The sequence below is a fragment of the Lipophrys pholis genome (genome assembly GCF_963383615.2).
Source record: "Lipophrys pholis genome assembly, chromosome: 3".
Taxonomy (NCBI): Eukaryota; Metazoa; Chordata; class Actinopteri; order Blenniiformes; family Blenniidae; genus Lipophrys; species Lipophrys pholis.
The window spans coordinates 13882521-13904253 of NC_137627.1; the positions used below are offsets into that span (position 1 = coordinate 13882521).

The window sequence follows — 21733 nt, forward strand, 5'->3', positions numbered from 1 at the left end:
AAAACTGATGTACTGTAAATGGTGATATAGTATATATTGAATTGTTTAAGCTGACACATCTGTCTAACTTTCCCTCCGTGTCAACAAATTCATAAACTTAATTAAATAAGCTTAATTTTCTTCTGTTGAATTATATTAGATGACCCATATGACTTGTACTGGACTACAGTGTTTAAATTAACATGACTCTTCCTCGAAATAAACCAAATTCATTGCTTTTAGTTTGATATTAATATTAAAAAGTTGTAGTTTGGTTAGTGGTTAAAAGTGACCGAGTGTGGGTTATAGCCTGAATATTTCTAGCATTCACTAAATATTTCTTATACCTACTTGACGAACACCTTATAAGACATGTCGTTCCTCTAGACTGGACTGTCTGCTATGACTAACTTCTGAAAGTGGCCGCACGCTGTTTCCAACATGATATGTATTTTATGTATCCTAACTTAAATAAGTATCTCAGTATGAAGATTTAATAAAGATCTTATGCCGCTCAAACGATATACACGCCACTCACAAGCTCAAAGATAATGTAAGATTTCGTTGAATGAAGTTTGACTTCGTGTTTTTGCTCCAGTCTCAGTATAAAAAAGCCGAACAATTCTCGTTTCCATCCTCAATATGTACAGGCAGTCACATTTGTTTTCTCATCTGTCTCACAGCATGAAAGCACTCGTCTCAAACTGCTGAACTCTCTACAGTTCTGTGTCTTGTGCTGTAAAGCTCAAAGACCCAAGTTGATGTAATCCTTCAAGTTTGGGCTTTACAGTAAAGTACTCAGATATGTAGGGCAGAGCTGTGACATAATGTTGTGAGTAACCAGCCATTTATGCTTAAACCTCCTTATTTGGAAGCAAAAAAAAAAAGAAGAAGAAGAGATTCCTCCACTAAACGTTTTCCAGAACTAATCTTGCAGAGGAAAAGCTCAGATGTCACTTGCAGAATTCATTGTCCTGTCAAAACTCAGTTCATGCTCCTCGTCTCCCGTTTCTCTCATTGTTACCCCCTCTCTTTTTTTTTCCTTATACAACCCAGAACCCTCCCCTACCTTTTTCCCACCACATATCCGATGGTGTTCAGCCTCGTACCGCTTGCTGGGTTGTTCTCCTCCAACCTGAGTGACGGGAACAGTCTTGTACTGACCTGCAGCTGAACTATTAGAAAGGTGAAAGGCCGGGTCTCTTATCTGGGGAGGAATGTTGCACCCATTGGACAGACAGATCTCAGATAACACACACACACACACACACACACACACACACACACACACACACACACACACACATACGGTCTAGATACTTTCTTTAATATTGTGACATTTGAGGAAATATTTCTGTTTTGATAAGAAGTACGGATTTCCCTTCTCAAGGTTAGATTTTGGTAAATTTATCTTTCCACCACTGGTCTATGCTTGCTCATGTGGGATATTTGAGGTTTGTTTTTTGTTTTGTTTCTCTGGAAAAGTGCCATAAGGTGACTATAGTATTGTAGTAGTATAATATAAGTAGAATTTAATTTGATGGTCCAAAAGTGATGGGGTCCAATGTCGCAAGTCTCAGTCACATGGTAATCAAAGTAGAAAGTGATGGAGAAAGAGAAAATGTTCAGAATTGGCAGCTTAACACTCACACTTCATTTCCCATATATACTCCAAATTTGTAGTTTGTTGTTTTCCAATCACTGCAAAACATCAAGTCCGTTCCCTGACGCTGAGGATGCACTGACTTCAGGGCAGATCTTAAACGTACGCGAGCGTCTCAGGTTTCAGTCAAATCTAAGCCCGCAGAGAACATCTGTGAGAACTGTGAAGCTCCACAGCGCAGTCATAACACTCGCAGTGAAGACACACTGACCTTGTGTCTGTTTGTAAAGCTGAGAGCTCAGCGGCAGCTCGCTGGAAAAAATAGGCGAGCGAAGCCAACTGTGTTTGGATTCTCAACAACAAACACGTACTGCGGGTGCACTGCACACGCACCTACACACACACACACATACACACACTCACACACACACACACACGCATCATACCTTTTCTAAAATACTCTGTGATTGTAGTGTTTCCAGACACAGTTCTGGCCAGGGCCACTGTAATGTGAACATTTTCATTATCGATGGACTTGAAAACACATGCATCCTGCTCCCGCCTGGCCTGGTATTTGTGTGCGTGTGCACGTGCATGTGAACGTGTTAACAGTGAGGTCTTGTCTCCAGCCGGTCAGTGAAAAGACTCCTTTGTGAAGGAAAAAGTGAGACCTACTTGTGAGGAAATGGTGCAAAAGAGAAGGGAATGGGTGGGGGGGAAAAGATTTCCCAGGTACATTTTAAAGGACTTCTGTACTTGGCATATTCCCACAATGAAAAATCAAATCAGAGAAAAGCCGATTACAGAAATCTGAAGGAATTCTCATCTCCACCCAACAATATCTGGCCACCAGAGCAAGCCAATTTTGAGGGAGGCAGAAGGAAGATGCTCTTTGTTAGCACAGATAATTAAATTCATCTCCTTCCTCCAATATAGATTTTCAGTGAGAATTAAACGCTCAAAACAAGCACCCCACCGTCCGCTGCCAGGGCTAAATCACCCTCTCGGCCTGTAGATGAATGGCTGCAGTGCGGAGTGGAGGAGAAAATGTCTTTGTCAATGAGGGGGTTTTTCAGCGGAGGAAATTGCTTGGTGAATTTGAGGAAAAACACAAATTAGCCCAATTGTGTTCCTCCCAATCTAATTTGGAAAGCAATGGCTCTGGTGCTCAAGGCCAGAGGCTAAAGGAGGTAGTTAGGATTGTCACTCATTCTCTCTGTGTGCTCTCTCTCTCTCTCTCCTCTTATCCATCGTTCGTTGTGAAATGCTAATGTAATGGATCCAGCAATTTTCCATGTCATCATCATGTGGAAACACTCGTTCGGCTCATTTACCATCGCAGGATTTCTTCTTTTTTTTTTTTTTTAAACAATTTGTGAAAGGCTCTTGGAAAAATTACCCAGTAAAACATACAAAAGGTTATCATAATGTATTATTCATGGGGATTTGAGCAAGTGAGCCAATGAAAAGAGGGAAAAGTTTGTGTGTTTCTGGCCCCGGTGGCTAACAGGGTTTTACATTAAATTCAAAAAGAGGAGGCAGAGATTCAGTAATGAGCGGAGAATTTGATTTTTGTCACATATTTCTGCATTTTAAAAAGCTTTAAAAAGCCATTTTAAAGGCTTCAGCGTTGGAGAAGGACAAGACTGACATTAAAATGATGGCATTTAAAATGTCAACAGATAAGAAGAGAGGATGGAAAATGAGGTTCTAGCTTTCTATCAGAAGTGTGTAGAAAGAGACGGTAAGCCAGGAACACATAGGTGACCATTTAACACCTCCAGCTCGCAGTGATGTATTCCACACCTTCGGAAATGGCTTTATGGTACTGCAGTGACACACACACACACACACACACACACACACACACACACCAGCTGCAAGGAGTGAATATAACCTGCTAATGCTGAACTTCTGACTTTCTACTTTTCTTATAAAGAAAACTTTGCTACCTTTTTTTATCTTGAATTGACAACTAAAAAATATATATATTTTATAGACACGCGTTTCATAGCACATTTCAATATCCAACTCTCTATAAACCCAATCGTAACAAAACACTCTGCAATAAAGAGAATTACAAAGTACTTTTCACACCAAATTGAAGTGCTGCTGACACCAAACATCTACAACGGTACATAGAAAATACAAAAATAGGGTTTTTAAATGAAACATTTAGTGGGAAAAAATGCATTTTTGTTTGCGAAAATTTTTGATATGATATGATATGGATGGATGAACAGACATGCAGTATTTGTAATAATAGCAGTAATAACTGTATAATACCAATAAAGAAAATTATATAATACAATAATATAGCATATAGAGATTACTTCGCCCCCCCCCCCCCCCCCCCCCATATAGACAACATACGAAGGTTTAACCACTCATCCATTTCTATGTTTTGTGTTTGATCTCACATGTCATCAGTGAGCCATTGTATTTGTGGCATGAATGCAGCGTGTGTGTGTGTGTGTGTGTGTGTGTGTGTGTGTGTGTGTGTGTGTGTGTGTGTGCTCTGTGAGGAGCCTGACATGTTCTAATAAATCACAGCTTTGATCACTGGACAGGAAATGCCAAACAACGAAAAACCAAATCTTTCTCATGCTTTCCTTTTTCTTCTCTCACTTTTAACTGGGCTAATTGTAACTAATCGCCTGTTCAAATCATTGATTGAACCTATAGACCTGATTACCACTAAGTTAAGTGGAAATTTGTTCTTCCTCAGTGAGATCTGACTTTTTTTTTTTTTTTTTTTGAAAGGAAAGAGACGACCGCTGCAAATCAGCTTAAACGCATAGAGCTGAGGTCGTATGAGGTCTTCCATTTACATACTGTTTTGTAGCAGGGCCGTGAAGTTAAGTTGATTTTAACTCCTTGTAAAAAAAAAAAAAAAAACAAAGAAGAGAAACACAGTATGCATTCCTTGTCTTGTCATAGTTCCATCCCACTGCGTCTCTTCTTGAGCCTCGAGAGACAAGCGGAGCACACAGTTAACAGCGCTCAGTGAACCTGCCGGCCTCTGGTGCTCCTCTTTGCTCGGAGCAGCTGTTGGATGGAGCAACGTGACGGACGGCTTTGATGTAGTCGGTGTGACTCATGTGTGCGTGGTAAGAAAGAAAACGCATTTGACCCGCACCGTACCACAGAGGCCGCTGGTGCACATTTGGAGCGATGAGTCGACACTTTCAAGCTGGTCCATCTCGATTCCTCGGGCCGTCTCTCAAAGAGACACACAAAGGAGCAGCGCCAGGTCCGCCCCTCTCCGCGCCAGCGTGTGCGCCGGGAGCGCCTCGTGGGCTCTTGTGTGGAGTGGGATTATGTTAATTTGTCCTTGGTTAAGGCACTCTCACCAACGCCTGCACACGATTGTCATGAGAGACAGACAGTGGAGGAGGAGAGGAGGGGAGCGAAGGAGCTGAGAAAATGAGTGGGAGAGAGGTGAAGGGAGAGATGGAAGGAGCAAAGAAAAAGTCCTCGGGCTGAAGGAGGGATGAGGAGATGGAAGGAGATGAGAGAATTTGTGGCTCATGAGTGCCGGTGAGGCTGAATCAGGTGATTGAAGTTGAGCGGAGGAATGTGTGTTGATTAAGTGGAGAAAGGGCCTGAGTGGGGTTGGTTTAGTGGTCAGACTGCAGGGCCACAGCACCGCCATCAGAGTCCTGCTCGGCACATTCACACCTTAAGATGAGATACAGTACTCGTATGTGTTTCGTTTTTTCACTTTCATTGCTTTTCCATGAACCCATTTCTATCAACGGAGTCTTGTTTTGAAGATTTCACACATTCGGGATGTTGTTGTTGAGCCTCCGAACTGGAGCTCACATCCTGGGAAAAAGTATTTTATCTAAACTTTGACGCTGAAGCTGTCCGTCTGGCCTATTGGTTTGGTTTTAGAAGACCCTAAACGTTCTGGATCAACTATCTTTCACCATGTTCACTGTTTTTCACGTACTTGTGGCCACACCTGCTTCAGAACAATGAAGAAATAGTAAAAAAAAAAAAAAAAACATCCAATTTTAGTCTTGTGTGCTTTAATTTTTGTTCAAATTGACATTTTTGACATGAGCTCAAAAGATGTATAAATTACTGGATTCATCCCATGTATTATGTGACAGAGGTTCTTATCTAACACATGATTACCTTTAAAATGGGCTGAGTCCACACATCTGCAGGAAATCCTCTGTTGGACACACTTGCTTCGATCTGCATACAATGAAGAGACATCTCTAAAATAAAGAGGCATCTCATTGCCCATTGTGGGTTGTGTAGACATCTATGGTCCACGCTGTGTGCATCTGTAGACAATGTACTTGTAATCAGCATAATTATACTGCAAGGAATAGTTTTCTTCATTCAGGGATCGAGAGCAGCAGTATACATTGTACAGCTCTGTGGATGTTTCCGATTGGTCCTCAGGGGTTAAAGACAAATTATGAGTCAAATGAAAATGAAATGTACATGGTGCATCCATTAAGACGGCTTTGCTTTTTGTTATAAAGCTAGACGCCTATTTTTTCTGTTGTATGTGATTCATACTTGTGGGCTCACTTTTATCCATCTTCGGTGTTTTGAAATACTATGAACTGGAAAACAAAACCTTGGCTGTTGATGAGCAGAAACAATAGTTTATCAAAACTATATATCATACTACTTTTTTATTAAGAGATACAATCATATTGTGCAAAATTGAGAAGGATTTATGGGTCTTCCCTGCGCAGTAATCCTTGTTTTTGATGTGGCTTCTTTGGAAGAATTACCAACCGTTCATCTAAAATAGTCTGAAAACCAGCCCATCTATCTTAATGAAATCAGACTCGATAAGTTAAGAAGTTTCAACAGCGTGACAGTATATTTTGCCTCAAGACTTCACAAATAGACACTTTAACTCCACAAATACTCAGTACGATTTGGCCTTTTTGCAGTGTACTTGAACGAGTGAGCGGTATACGTTTCCCAACATGTCTGTTTCCGCTGCCTTCACATGCACCAGAGTTGCGATGGCGGCATCTCACTTCCACGGAGGAACCCCAGTAACAGCAGAGTTCACCTGCCGAGTGTGAACACACCTTTAAACACCATGCGGTGTCAGAGGTTTATCTTGATAAAGCGGAACTGAGTCAATATTTCAGGATCTGGAATAAGTCCTCTCAATACACTCTATATTGTTCTTATTACTGGGATTCTTCTTTTACTTTTATGCTTGCTTGAAGTCAGTCATTTCTGGGCTTTTATTTCCCATGTAAACTTAATCCTGTTAGGTTTGAAAGCCTCAGACTTTGGCTAGAGTGCATGTGTGTGTGTTTGGGCGTTCACTGCTTATTTCATGGTGCAACAGTGCCACCTGCTGGTGAACACTTGTCACATTGGCCTATAAATATCATCCAGATGCTTCACACGTTCTTTTTTCAGTTCATCAACCGACTCCACACTTTCTCTCTGAGCTTGCTAAGAATGACACTGAGCCTCCTATTTTTAATCAAGAAGAAGTGGCTACTATTAATATGCCTGCACTGATGTGTTCTGTCAGAGAGCACTTGGGGTAACAGCGCTTTTTATTTCCACATGCAGCTTGTCCAGTCTGAGAGGGAAAGGGGTGATAAAAAAATTATGTAGCATGCATGATTTTTATTGTTCAGGGTGATGCTTTATTCCTGCCACCCTGATACAGACCGGACCTCGTTTTGAAATGATCATAAAATGTTAAACATAGTCCTGTTTATGTGCTGTTTGCAGGCCCAGAAGAATGAGAGAGAGTCAATCAGGCAGAAGTTGGCCCTGGGCAGTTTCTTTGACGATGGACCGGGTATCTACACCAGCTGCAGCAAGAGCGGCAAACCCAGCCTGTCCTCACGGTAGGAACTCACACCTTCACACACACACACACACACACACACATATATATATGTTTATTTTTCTTACATTTTTTTAAATTGCTTTATTTGTTTGGCCATGAAACTTGTGGTTACCTTTCTATGAAGAATTACTTGGGGGAAGAAAGTGACACTCTGCAGGAAGAATAAAACAGACGTAATCAGCCACTGAGGGTTTCACTTCCCAAAAGACACCCACATATCTGCATACACACACACACACACACACACACACACACACACACACACACACACATTGCTTCTGCCTCCTACACTGTACCTTACTGGAACTAGATGTTCTGGGAAGGCAATGATACTCATTGTATTCAATCTCAATCATGTAGATCGCATCTGATTAATTGTAGTGAATTTCTGGGAAGTATCAGGTGGTGTATCGCCTGATGCACCACAAACCATCATCACTCAGTTTTAGGGGAAAAAAAGGTTGATTTGAATTCCGAAAAAAAAAAAAAAGGTCTTAAGTAATGCAGGCAGCGACAGTTTTATCCTCTTCTTGTCAAAAAAAGCCATATGACACTTTCCAGCCAATCTATGGAATAATAATTACAGATAGCACTTTAATTCTCTGCTTTGAAAAGGAGAGAAAAAAGGCAATCGACCACTCAGGCCCTGTTTTAATTGGGACTGATTGGATCTGTGGTGTGTGTAATCAATCAGCTCTCTTTGTAATTACTGCATTGAATAAGCAGACTATTGATCCACGTTGGGATGGCTCTACATGTAGTGATATTCTGCCCTTTCGTGACACAAACACACCCCCTCTGGTCCCGGGCAGATTGCATCAGACCTACCTGAGGCCTTCTGGATCGATCCACATCAGAGGCTCGAGAGGAGATGATTAAAAACACAAGCCCTCCTTAATTTCTTTCTCAGTTTAGGATTTTTTTTTCCTGGTGATGAGGGCAGCTTGTACCTTTGAAGGTTTTCTTTACTTTTCTTTTCCTTTTTTACTTATTTATGTGTTTCTACCCATTGGAATGCGTTCACCCTATCACCCTAGATGCTTTTCTGAGGCTCAAACACTTGGTGAGTCTGTCAGAGGTCCTTTGTATAAGCAGCGAGCCAACAGACATTTGTTTTTATGGATCTCCCTGCAGGCTGCAGAGCGGCATGAACCTACAGATCTGTTTTGTGAACGACAGCGGCAGCGACAAGGACAGCGATGCAGATGACAGCAAGACGGAGACCAGCCTGGACACACCTTTGTCCCCCATGGTATGCCCTGATTTCATCACACGGGTTTTTCTCCTGAATTCAACTATGAGAAAAGTGATTCAATCCTGAAAAGACCGTAAACTGCCTGTTATTGGTTGGTGTGAAAGCAGCAAGGTGCACGGATCTGATTGAAAAATAAAATTGAAAACAGAAGAAGAACAAAAGCTGTGAAATGGCAGAGATGAATCGGAGAGAGCTGCTGGCTTTGTTGCTTTGCGAACGTCTTCTCTCACGTTTTCCCGCCTGTTACCTTATTCACGGCTCTCAAATGAGAGGTGAATTGGTATGTGCACGGGTAAGTCACGGATGACTGGCTACAATAACCTCCCGTCAGCCCGAGATACCTTCAACAGAATGGAAGACAGAAAAGGGAAATGACAATCTTTATACATGTTTTTGTTCTCTTCATGTCCCATTTGATGTTTAATGACCTTCCTGTCATTGTGTAAAACATGCATATCAAAATAGTACCAGAGCAATAATTCCCGACCTGTCTCATCATTTCCCTCTCCACCTTTTCGTTACCCCACTTTCTGCCCGATTTCCTATTCTGTTCCCTGATACTCCTTCCCATACTTGTCTTTTCTCTTTTCTCCTCCTCCGTCCACCACGCCGTCTCTCGCTGCAGTCCAAGCAGAGCTCCTCCTACTCGGACAGGGACACCACAGAGGACGACTCGGAGTCTCTGGAGGACATGGACTTCTTGAGTCGACAGAAGAAGCTGCAGGCAGAGGCCAAGCTGGCCCTCGCTATGGCCAAGCCCATGGCCAAGATGCAAGTGGAAGTGGAGAAGCAGAATCGCAAAAAGTCACCAGTGGCCGACTTGGTCAGTACTGCGAATCCTTAACTGAGCACTATTTTGTTCACGATTTAACAACTGTACAAAAGACACCGTTTTTATATGCACATTCAGTTTACTTTCTACTATTATGTTTACAAAGCGAAGTCTTAAATATCCAGAATTTACCATTTAACCTTTATGTTCCTGTCTTCTCAAAAACACAAGTTATGGACATTTAAATGGAAGAAAAAGCAGAAAAGTTCTGCAGTGTGATCGTCTGACCTCTAGATTCATACAAATAGTACACATTTGTAACATGCACGGTCAAAAACGTCATATGGCCCTTTAGAAATTTAGCAGGAGCATTACGTCTGGTCCCAGGCTTCCAAGAAAAGCTCAACTTTCAATTTGTCAGATCCTTTAATTCTGCTATTGTTTGTGTCTGAGATCAAAAACATCACTTTTCTTTTTTTTGACATTTTCAGAAACAGTGTAATCGGAGTTAGCTGGGGCAGGTAGTGTTGTTACTTTATTCAAATATTCCCACTATGGTTACAAATGATTTCAAAATTGATTGATTTTTAAAAGCACATCGTTTTCACGGCAGGTGGTTATAGCTCCATGTTGCTGGGAATTTGTTATTGCAGTGTTTAAAACATCAGTTATATTAGTAATGCAGGCTGAGAGTTTGCTTTTGTCAAATGCACCGAGTGTCAGAGCAGTGTGAGAGCTTTATCTGGTCTTGCTTAAAGATATTTAAGTGCGACACCGTTTAGTTTTTTTTTTCAGCGTGAGTGAAATAACTAATGTTTGTCAGTGGTCGTGGTATTTTCCTGACACGGCTTCACACTGCTATGTAATAAATACAAAGTCAAAGCCCCCACCCCCCTCCACACACTATGTCCCCTTTTCCAATCTCTTCCTTTGGCCCCATTTAGAGAATCAAAGGTGATGACGACCCCGCTCATTATTATTTCATCCGGTTTCATCTGCCCCGCTGCCTCCTCCGGAGCGCGCGCACACACACACACACACACACACCATGAGACGCTCGCACGTCCACAGCGTCACAAAGGCACTCTCCAGCATCTCCACCAGGACTCGCATTCAGAGCCGCTTTACTTATTCAGAGAAGAGAAGGGCAGCTCGACCGGGTCCATCTATAATTCATATGCCGGAAAGCATTGACTTGGGTGTTTAGGGATGTAGCAGTGCTCAGCAGTCAGAAGACATCACTGTCACCCCGGCACCGAACACACAGGGAATGTTAAGATGTGTGAAGGCTACGGCAGCCTGTGACGTCCACAACACCAGAGAACCATCAAAACGCTTCTCATTACAAGGAGGATTTGTAATTAAGGACGTTTGTTTTTTCAAGGTGAAACTCGGGGCATTTTACATTCAGATATAACGTTGACAAAAACCCAACAATTTACCTGGAGGATACCTCAAGAAGAGAGAACTACTACAGAAAAAGACACATAATGTTACTGACATGGACTACTGACATAGTAGTAGTAGTAGTTTTTGAATGTAAGGGGATTGAACAGAGAGAGAGGATAGAGAACCTTTTACTGTAAAACTAGAAAATAGTCCAGGGTGACCTGAGCCACAATAATATATCATATAAATCTATAATCTTTATCAAATGGGGAAATTTTAAGCATCTTAAAGCTGAAACTGATCATCCACAAATGAGGAGCATGATAGGTGAAAGCTGGAGTCCACTTTTAGAAACTCTTGAAATCTTTAATAATCTGCCCTCTGAGAGCAGCCTTAACATTTGCTCTTTTACTAAAACTGTAGAGATCAACTCATTTCATAAAAATACAGACGGAGGAATTTGTCCATACGTCGATCTTCACTTTATCCACAGAAAGTCAGACCCTTTAACCCACAACATTCTCACAATGAGGCAAAAGCTGTAACCACTCCACCATGTGATGTCCGATGATGTCGTGTTGTACAAAAACCTGTCCTTTCAGGTACAATTTCAGATCTTGTGTATTTCTTCTCTTAGAATTTACTATTACCGTAAATGGAGAAAATCCTTCATTTGTATTTACATTTGTTGACGTAGAGTAATTTTAATTTATTCTTCACAAACAACCGTTTTTAACAACAGTTATTTTACAGAAAACGGGACAGAATATTACTTCAGAGTTATGAATGACGAACACCAGTGTGAACACATGACCAACATTTTGTAGGTGAAACTAATTAATCAGAATACTTTAAAGTGCAGGTTTGGGGAAAGGTTGCCCGTTAAACAGGTTATATCTGATAATAAAAAAAATACATACTAAACCGCTGCCGTTACTGCCTCTGCTGTTATATCACCTCCTCCAGTCCATTTAATTCAGCTGCAACTAAACTGGATTGTCCTGAATGTTTGTCAAGGGCAAAGAATGGGACATTATCCAGCGCGGTACGCCTGCAAACATAACGTCTGTGAGTGCGAGGCGTGTGGATTTTCCCGAACGCAATCACGGGGAGAAAGCGAGAGAGTGACAGATAAACAAATGGTGGCGACGTTTAGAATCCACTGTCAGATCTCCATTTTATCTTTCACCTCTCGCTCAGAAAGGAGAACAGCCGCTCTGTGCTCTGCTGAATCATCGCAGGCGACCGATTCACTGCTATTCAGTGCCCAGCTGGTAATTTGTAATCAGTACTATGATCAATCCGCCACAGAAACTCACACTGCGGTCAGCAGTTGAGTCAGGCCCAATACCGATCGACAACCTTTTCCCACCGCCCACTCGCACTGTCACATTTCTCTGTGCGTGTCACCCTTGAGTCGCCGAGATGCCTCGCGTGTACGAGCGAAACTGAAACTGAAACATGGCAGCCGCGGGTACTACTGTATTTTGTGGCATTGTGAAAATGAAAAACAAAGCAGGGAGTATCGAGCGCGAGCCAAAGGGACGGACACCGACGCAAAGAGAAAGCTTATTTGCTTATTTACCGTTTGTCAAAGTGCAGACAGAGAATGTGTTGGATGGAAAGAGAAAGAATGTGGACCGGTTGGGTTGAGAGTTGGTAAACAAGTTACCGAGCGATGAGCGCATCGTCGTGAGACGAAACGCTCACCGGCGTGCGGGAAAGAAGTGAAAGCGCGGGAGAAAGTATGTAAACACGTTCATGCACAGCAAAAGTGAAGTACTTCAGAAACTCCTGTCATCTTCGTTTGTGATTATTCAACATACAGAGTGGATGGATGGATGGATGGATGTGAGCATTTAAAAGAAAAACAAAGCCTACGATGCATTTATTTCATTACGGTTGCAGAACGCCAGGTGACATAATGGGTCCATCATTAGCACTGTGGAATCACAACAAGGACACTGGCTCTGGCTCCTCCTCTGTGGAGTTTGCATTTTCTCCCTGAGCCTGTGAAGAGTATTCCGACTTCGTGTACGAGTGTGTTGTGAATACATTACCATTAACAAAATGTTCTACAGACAATAATAAGCAGCTGTAGGAGGATTGTTACCTACAAATATAAAGCAGCTGAACCAGTTAGTAGTTTTTATAGAAAACTAAATTTCTCCTTCAGCCGAGGGAAACTCAGAGAAGCTTTACCCTGAAATACCCTCCACTACAAGCTCGCCTGATAAATCAGAAGGCCTCAATTAGATTGTTATGACGAGGTCAAACAAAAGGTTTACCTCTGTTCACATAAAAAAAAATACAAAAGCTCACTGCTGGTATGCAGGAGAGATAAAAACCCTTCAGAGCCACTGTGTTTACTCAAATGAAACCTGGTCAACCTGTTTAGGACCAAATCACAGTACCTACAAGGAATCCCCGGACTTACCAGCGTCCTCTGCAGAGAGATAAAACGCCTTTTCAAAGAAAAAATAGGGGGGGGGGGGGCTCCCTCTTCTGTTATGGACACTGGGTAAAGTTGTAGATTAGTGTGTTTATTAACCAATAAAAACGGAATCTTCTGTTTCAGTGACCAGCAGTGAAAAGCAAACTGTCATCTCATTGTTGATTAGTAAAAGTGACTAAATCAACTACCTGTAAGAGAAAAACAGAGACACATTCAATGTGGGGCCCTGAACCAGGGAGGGTGAAGACGTTTCTGTTTCACATCTTTCAACTGCGTTTTAACCTTTTTTCACAAAAACGGTGAATTGTGTGCGAGCAATACCTGCACACAATCAACAGCACTAAGAAGATTATTGAAGACGTTCTAAATGCTGAAGCAGAGACCTGCAGTCGTCTGACAATTACAAATGACAGACTGTATTTGCAGTAAAAAATACAATTTGACACTCGGCATCTGGGAAGCAAACCAGAATACCTGGAGGGGAAACACAATCCTGCACACACAGGGAGAACATGCAAACCCTGCCAATGAAAGCCTTATTCAGCGATATTTCTCTTCACCCTCAAGAATAAGATTAAGATTAAGTTTTAAAATAGTAGTTAAATTACATTATTTGTGTCCATGCGTATCATTTATTGTTCCTTTCAGGTAATAAACAGAATGTATGTTGAAAAATAACGAAAACTGTTAAATACGGTAGCTTTTAAGTACCTCATGGTTTTATTTGTGAACAGCGGTCTTACTTTTAGATTGATTTTAATCAATATGATAGGTGGTGTATATTTTATTTTCTTCTCACCGTTGCGTCTCTCTGTGTGTTTTTCACGGCAGCTTCCACACATGCCTCACATCAGCGAGTGTCTAATGAAAAGAAGCCTGAAGCCCACCGACTTGAGAGACATGACTGTGGGACAGCTCCAGGTTATAGTCAATGATCTGCACTCCCAGATTGAAAGTGAGTTGACCCCCCCCACACACACACACACACACGCGCGCGCAGAGTTCACGACTGACTTCCACCTTTAAATGCAGAAATGAGCCACTGAGTAAACGGGGAAACACATGCTGACCCCGTCGCCGCTCACAGTGGATGTGAAAGTACTTTTATATATGTTAGTCACTTCAAAGAGCGGGTACCGTCAACAGCTCCCCCCCCCCCCCCGAGCATTTACTGTTACCACACCACCGCACCATTCATCCCAGGCACTTGTGGATGAATAATCTCTTATCGAGCATTAAGAAGCTCCAAAAATCCCCCCCCCCCGACTCCAGAAAGTGTGAGTGAGTTTTTACTCAGAAAAAAAGTTGCGCTTCCTCCCCTCTCTCCCCCTCCCCCCTTCATACTTCTCCTCAACCTGTCCTTTATATTTTCTGGCAAAAGCTGGAGGAACAATTACCCAGATGTGTGTTGTGAAAACAACCGCCGATGAGTGGCCACTGCTCGGTTTTGATTCGCTCTGAGGTCATTTCATGAAGCGACGGTGGGAGTGTACGCGGTCACCCGCCGTGTATCCCGTCCAGGTCAGGCTGTTGTGAAGCTCATGACGGAACGTGTCTCTCAGCGTGTCTGAAACATTTCAATCTCTCGAATAATGAAATTCCTGTCAGTCAAAGCTCTTTATCTGCAGCTGGACATTTTCACATGGTTTTTCTTCTGTGCCGTCACTCCAGGTCTGAATGAGGAACTTGTACAGTTGCTACTGATCCGAGATGAGCTCCACATGGAGCAAGACGCCATGCTGGTTGACATAGAGGACCTCACCAGGTGAGGGTTGGACCGTCCTGCAGGCCAGTTTTGACCCACGGGCCCAGTGTTTGACGATTCTCTCCTCGGTCACTCACACGTTACACATGATGTTATGATCCGACACATTTCTGGGGGAATTTCTACTGAAATCAAATCAAAAGTGATCCAGGCAACCTGCATAAGAGGGTGTTTATTTTTCAGGAAAGCTGTTTTATACTCATATGTAATGGCAGTCAAAAAATTCAAACAATGAAACAATAATCGTTAGTTATAGACTCGTGAGCTCCTCCTTAACGTATCTATAAGTTTTGTTCAGACAAAAGTAAATACAGATCATATGTTTGGGATCGATCACAGCTGGGAACTTTGTCTTGCGAGTGTGTTTACTGAAGACGGAAGTAACAAAACACAAAGATTCGCAAATAAATCTGTTGCCCTCAAGTAGTTTTCTCAGGCAGCCTGAGTTTGTCCGTCTTTCGTATTTTACACAATAAGCAGAACTCTTCATTTCTTGTTGACGTACAGCAGCAAGATGTTTCCCTCGCACGGCTCTTATATGAGAGGAACGCTTGAAGTCGTCGACTCAACACCAAGAGCAGCTGGCAGAGCCGTGTTCAGAGAGTTTCTTCTGCTCTGAAACATTTCAGGGCCTGTTCAAGTTCAACTTTTGCTTCAGAGGCTAAAAATGTGACGTTTCCATCTGTCGCGTTGTATATTGACATTGAGAATTGGTTGACGTGTCCCCCCCGGTGACTTTGAGCTGCTTTATTTCGGGAGGGTCGGAATATCAGGAGCAAATCACTACCTTGTCGTCCAAGTTCACGTCACAGCAGAAAAATATGGGAAAAATATTAGTTTTGTGTTTTCAATAACACAATATATATTGTTGATTAAATGTTTTTAAGTTCAAAATATCCGCCAAGTCCAAATATTTAGTCTGTAAAAGTTCCTCTTCTGGTTTTGCACGAAAGCTTCTTGTTCTAATTTCACTGAACAATAAATTGAGTTCCAAAATGTGTCATTCTTATTTTCTCAAGAATTCCAACGTTTATGTTGTCATTGTCATGACGTGTGAGTGAATATGCTGTTTTGGGGGTCACATTTAATTGTACATAATAAAGTGTCCATTTACACATACACCTGTGTGGTTCATAGTTCATACAATAAGAAAATAAAAGTTGCCATTTCTTAACATTTATCTGACGATATGCTCCCTTCCTCTTTTCCAGGCATGCCGAGAGCCAGCAGAAGCATATGGCTGAGAAGACCCTATCCAAATAAGATGCCCACCACCCCCCCACGCGTCCCGCGACACCCTGCTCCCCTCTGCCAAGCTTCGCCCCCTCTGCTTCAAAACAAACGGTGTCCCTCTGGCCATTCCACCTCTGCCTTGTGTCAAATCCAGAATCCTCCCCGCTCGTCCCAGTACTTTGCTCCTTGCTGTCCCCCCCCCCCTCTGCCCCGCCTATCCTTCAGTCCAATTCACTGACTCCAGTGATAGCAAGTAGCACAGAACAGAAGAAGAAGAAGAAGAGGAAGGCCACCTTCATCCATTTGCCTCTGTGGTTGTTCTCCCGGTGCTGAGAAGCGAGGAGGAGCGTCTCCTCCCTCCCGCGAGACGAGGAAACTGATTGTGTGTTTGTCATGGACTCTGTCCCCAGCTTCCTGTGCAGTGATCGGCCTCGCTTTGCTATCGTTTCTTTTTAACTTTCTACATTCGCCACTAAATTATAACTGTTCAAATGCAAAAATTGTGGGAAATAAAAAAAAAACAATAATAATAATAATAATAATAATAATAATCGTGAAAATTTAGTAGAAAGTCAGTCATGAGAAGAAAAAAAAGAAAAGAAACAACATTGTATAAAAAATAAAAAAAAGAAAATGCGATGGAAAACTAACTTCTTCAGACCATTTTAAGTTGGACAGTAATTTTAAAGTATTTCAAAGTTGACCCGTTTTTATTCTGCACAAATGGTAGTTTTCAACTGAGAAATGTTCATTTGAAGGTGCTAAAAGAGTGTAAAGGAAACATGCCTGCCTTGTAGTGGAGTTGTAGATTTTTGGTAATACGTTCACTCTAATTGCTCTTCAACATTTTGTGAATGTTGATTTTCTGACACAAGTCATTTTAAATGAATAAGTGTGTTAATATCGTTTTCATCCTATTGTATTCAGATACTTTATTTGAGGGGGAAAAAAATGTTTATGTACAGATATGTAAAATAAAGAATAAACTTTGTTTCATATAATGTGGCCTTGTGGTGTCATATGTTGAAATGTGCCCGCTCGCTCTTTGAAACCAGCTTCCTCTTTCTGTGCACTGGAAGGGTAATAACTGCGTTGAGAATATAAATCGTCTCTGCGCGTAGAATGACTCAATCTCTGCGTTTCGGTCTTCCCTCGTCATGCTATTGTGTCTCACATCCAGATGGAGGTTGATTTGGTTCTTAAAGAATAGCTGTCATTTGATCAATTTCTTTAAAGTCATAAAGAGACAACATGAGACAAGAGGACAGCTTGTGAGCCTGGTGAATTGTTACTTGCAGTGGTGTGTATTGAATAAAAATGTAAATAATTCATCCTTAATGTTAAATTACCTGTTTTTCGAGAGCCAAAGTTAGAGCCTATGGGCTCAGATGTCTGAGCATATATATTATTTAAATATTTCGTTTGGCGGTCCTGTGGTCAAGGTAGGGGAAAGACCAGGAAACTTCTTTAATATCTCAACAGGGGCTGCAGTTTCAGAGCACATAGCTCCTTTCACAAGTGAGTAAAACAACAACGAAACGGGCCGTGAAGCGTGAGGAAACTATTAATTCAAAACTCACGAATTTCTCTTGATTCTCACTATGTGTCTTGTGAATTTCTCTGATAGTCATTAACAGTGAACCAAGCGGGGAAAACAACTGGTGGGCGATGAAAGTTCATTCATAATTCAGGAAATTCTGGAGCTCTCAGATGAGGCGGAGAGACATAAACAATGACATTTACTTTTCTTTTCTTTCTCACGTTACACACTCCTTTTCTGCGTGTTTTCAATGACGCAATATTCAAATTTACTAGCATTCATATCACTTAATTCATTAATTCAAGTAAGTATTTGCAGAGTTGTGGCTGTTCGAGACATTTCACTTTCAGTTATAAAAAAAATCGTTTGCGTGAATGACATCTGTTGTGAAGATTATTATGATGTTTATAAAAGTAATATTATGAAAGAGTAAAACTGCTCTGTTAATGAGTTGTTGTTTTTTTTTTTTATTAAATCGGTGATTTAAGTATTCAGAAGCACGCCTCATTATGCTGGTAATTGTTTAAAAAAAATGTTTTAATAGTAACAGGCGAGCTGTCGCTCACGTTTCTCAATTCAACGGCGCAAATCTAAAACAGTTTATCACTCTGGAGTGGACACTGGAAACTATGTTTTCTGTAAATTAAAGTAGTTTCATACAATAACGTCATATGGTGAATTAAATTCTAATGAAACTATTTAATTTTTGGGGGGATTATAACTGGAAACCATTCCAGTCATTAATAAAGAACATATGAAGTAATCCAAATCCCGTGCAAATGATTAATGCATGACATAATTTAGATTTGTCTTTTTTTTTCCCCCCTTGTCATCGCTTTCTTTCATACAATGAAAGAGAAAAAAATAATTAGCAACGTTTCTAAAAGCCGACGTGCTTTTGGACGACAGGAATTTACACATGACGTTATAGTTTTCTTTTTGCTGGCGCTCCTGCAGGCAGCTGCAGGGAATTCCCCTCGAGAACAAATAAATCCAGCAGAAACGGAGGCTTCAGCACCGTTTGTGTCGATCAACCTTGGCTCTATCAACCATCACGCGCTCACAAATCATGGCCAAGTTTACCTCCTGTAAGTCAAACGTCCTGCGAGACTCGGAACCGCTTAATACGCATCTGTGGAACCCGTTTGAAATCATTTGCTCCGTGCAGGCCCGGGGGAGACATCAAGACTGTGTGTGCAGACTCATGAGATACATGTGTTGTTATTGTTGTCCTTGTTTGTTTCCTCTGCCGTGCAGGCGCTGTCAGCTGCGTGCTGCTGCTGGTGTGGAACCTGCGCGTCTCCTCGGGTCTCCCTGTGCGCAACGTGAGCGCGGAAAACCAGGCAGAGTGCGCGTTTCTCTTCAGGAGCCTCCTGCTGAATGTCACACGACTCCTCGACAACGTGAGTACATCCCCACAATCTCTCTTCTTCTTCTTCCTTCATTTATCCGTCTTATTTGTCTTTATTTATCCGTGTCTAATTGTGCCGGGCCTCCCTCCCCCCCGTGTCTTCCAGAATGTTTTGTGTTTTGGAATCTCACCTGAGAAAGTGGCGGCGAGAGACGCGGAGACGGTTCAGGCCTGCGCTCCCACTCAGACTCAGGTGGAATAACTCGTTTTCACTTTGTTTCAGTTTGCTTATCGTATAGAAAAGAACAAGGATGCCGGAAGACACATTGTAGATCTGACAGAGGGTTGTGTGCAGAGCATCCTATAAACTTGTTCCAGGTCAAATTGGAATCATGAGCTCCTGCTTGCTTTATTATTTATCTCTGATATTTACACCCAGATCTAAAAGTGTGTTTAATCTAAAAAAAAAAAAAAAAAAGTTTTAAAGGCCAACTCCTCCGACCTATTTGTTATAATTTCTAGAAAAGAAGTTTTTGCTGGCTTAAAAAAATAAAAAATAAAAATTATTACAGCCGTGAGCTTTCAGATTCATGTTGTCACTAACTTTACCTCCGTCAATCTTTAAAAATGTGAGACACATGGTGCAGAAATGCTGATCATTTTCACCAGAGAAACACAAAAACCAACTTCTTTTATTTGTGTCTTTTTCTCCAGAGTCCAGGCTGCATGTCGCAAAGAAACTCGCCCTTCAGTGAGGTACGACACTCTCCATGCAGCCTTCTGACATTCTCACACACATTTTATATGCGTCCGTTTGATATTCTGCTCATTTGTGGGTTTTTTTGAGATTATTCACCCCCAAACGTGGACTACATTTTGTTTTGCTGGCTTTTTTTGCTTCGACAGAGTGAATGTCTGGGGAACATCATGAAAGACTTGGCCCACTATGAATCCGTCATTCAGTCCTACCTCAAGTTAGAACTCAGACGTCCCGAGGAAGAAGTTGCACTTCTGAGCCCAACTCTGGGAATGATAAGCAGCCTGAGGAAGGTATGTTTATCATACATAAGTGTGTGTGGGGGGCTGGGGTAAACAGAGAGAGAGGGGGAGAGAGGAGAGAGAGAGAGAGAGAGAGAGAGAGAGAGAGAGAGAGAGAGAGAGAAGCCAGCTATGATTGATTTAAGGACAGAATTAGTTAGAAAATCTCCTGGGGAACAAACATTTGGAAGCTCTTTGACAAACACTTCTCTGGTTTGTACAGAGCTGCTCCCCGAAGCCGAGCGAAGAGGCTGACTCTTCAGTGACTCCTGAGGTGTGTTTCTTTTCTCTTTGCTTTTCACCACAGCTTGTTTATGTTTGTTTTGGGTTTTTTTGCTCTGTATTGTTTAATGGCCATGTTCGGTAACCAGGGCTTCTGTTCTTGTCTTAGAACAAGTGAGTGCGTGTTTAATGCAATTAGTCTCCTTTGTTGAAAGGAACAAATTGTAATTGTGGCACGTGACTCAAAAGTGTTTTGGCAATATTCTACTGGCCGATAACAATTAAAAATCTGCAATAATAGTCGTTTTTAGATCAAACTGGCTTGCAAAGGTGTTGATTTAAGTATCAAAATGGAAGAAAAAGGCCTAAATTCTAAAATGAAAATGAATTCTAAAGAAGATTCATAGTAACTCCACAACTTATGTTTTCAGGTTTTTCGTTGTTTATTTGTTTATCGTGCTCACCCGGCCTCCTTCCTTGTTGCCCCACTAGGGAAACACTGCACAGACGTGGGACGACGACTTCTTCAGTAACCGGTACGAGATGTGTAAGATGATGAGAGGCTTCCACATCCGCATCATCACCATCAACCGAGCGATGGGCTACATCTCCTCGGGAGACCACAGGAAGTGAACGGTCCCCCTCCCGAGCGTCATCCATATATGCATTTATAACCATAGCCATATATACTTTCTTCATTTGTCACAACCCTCCAAGATGATTGTTCACTCTCTAAAAAAAAACCAAAGCCAAGTAGAGCTGCACAGCGGATCAGACATAAGCTACCAGACTTGCCATGGCCTCCTCTTAAAGAGGCCAGGCTGGTCAATATAAAGGTTTATTAACATGTGGAGCAATGTATCTTATTTATTTCATCTCTATTTATTCTAAATTATTTATTTATTTGATGGCCTGTGATGTTATTTATTACTATTTATAATAAAGTGTTTTTGGTATCGAGTGCAAAAGCTGAAGTCGCTTGTGAATTCATTTGTTTTTGTTTCCTCATTGGTTTATTTTTTTCTGTAGAAAGAGAACTAAAGAGCAGCACAATTGAACACTGGGCTGCACAGGTGTTGTAGTACGTAGTTAGTATTATCTCCTCGCAGTAAGTCAAGCCAACATTCCAGACCAGGCTTTGGGCTCGTTCTTTAGTAACATCAGACTTTCTCCATCAGCCTAAAGACATGAACTTGAGGTCAAATGGTGAATTTAGATTCCTGTATTGTTTTTCTCTCTGTGATTGCCCCGCCCTCTCCCCCCGATCGCCTGGT

At 41.8% G+C, this 21733-nt stretch overlaps 2 protein-coding genes across 8 annotated transcripts in view; both read left to right on the top strand.

Moving 5' to 3' along the window:
- Window positions 1-17307, top strand: part of schip1 (schwannomin interacting protein 1) — a gene marked incomplete at its 5' end in the record, with an annotated part of 221830 nt that extends 204523 nt beyond the window's left edge. For 6 of the 7 annotated variants that reach the window (XM_080460055.1, XM_080460057.1, XM_080460058.1 and 3 more), the window contains 6 exons: window positions 7319-7437; window positions 8574-8691; window positions 9320-9517; window positions 14142-14265; window positions 14982-15075; window positions 16287-17264. In XM_080460055.1, the coding sequence (XP_080316181.1) occupies window positions 7319-7437; window positions 8574-8691; window positions 9320-9517; window positions 14142-14265; window positions 14982-15075; window positions 16287-16338 (705 nt within the window). In that variant the 3' untranslated portion in view covers window positions 16339-17264. Of the gene's footprint in view, window positions 1-7318; window positions 7438-8573; window positions 8692-9319; window positions 9518-14141; window positions 14266-14981; window positions 15076-16286 lie in introns of all 7 variants that reach the window. The other variant, XM_080460061.1, reaches the window with a different exon arrangement.
- Window positions 17308-18803: 1496 nt separating this feature from the next.
- il12a (interleukin 12a) lies at window positions 18804-21423 on the top strand. Its single transcript, XM_080460444.1, has 7 exons — window positions 18804-18936; window positions 19106-19251; window positions 19366-19452; window positions 19914-19955; window positions 20106-20249; window positions 20461-20511; window positions 20952-21423. Exons 1-7 carry the CDS (start codon window positions 18918-18920, stop codon window positions 21090-21092), a joined length of 630 nt encoding a protein of 209 aa, XP_080316570.1. The 5' UTR covers window positions 18804-18917; the 3' UTR covers window positions 21093-21423.
- The last annotated feature ends 310 nt before the right edge of the window (window positions 21424-21733 follow it).

Bases quoted from the DNA above. Each gene is read 5' to 3' on its own strand.
- il12a (XM_080460444.1), top strand. The intron at 19,956-20,105 runs GTACGACACTCT...TTGCTTCGACAG, and splicing joins GAAACTCGCCCTTCAGTGAG to AGTGAATGTCTGGGGAACAT. The intron at 20,512-20,951 runs GTGTGTTTCTTT...TTGCCCCACTAG, and splicing joins ACTCTTCAGTGACTCCTGAG to GGAAACACTGCACAGACGTG.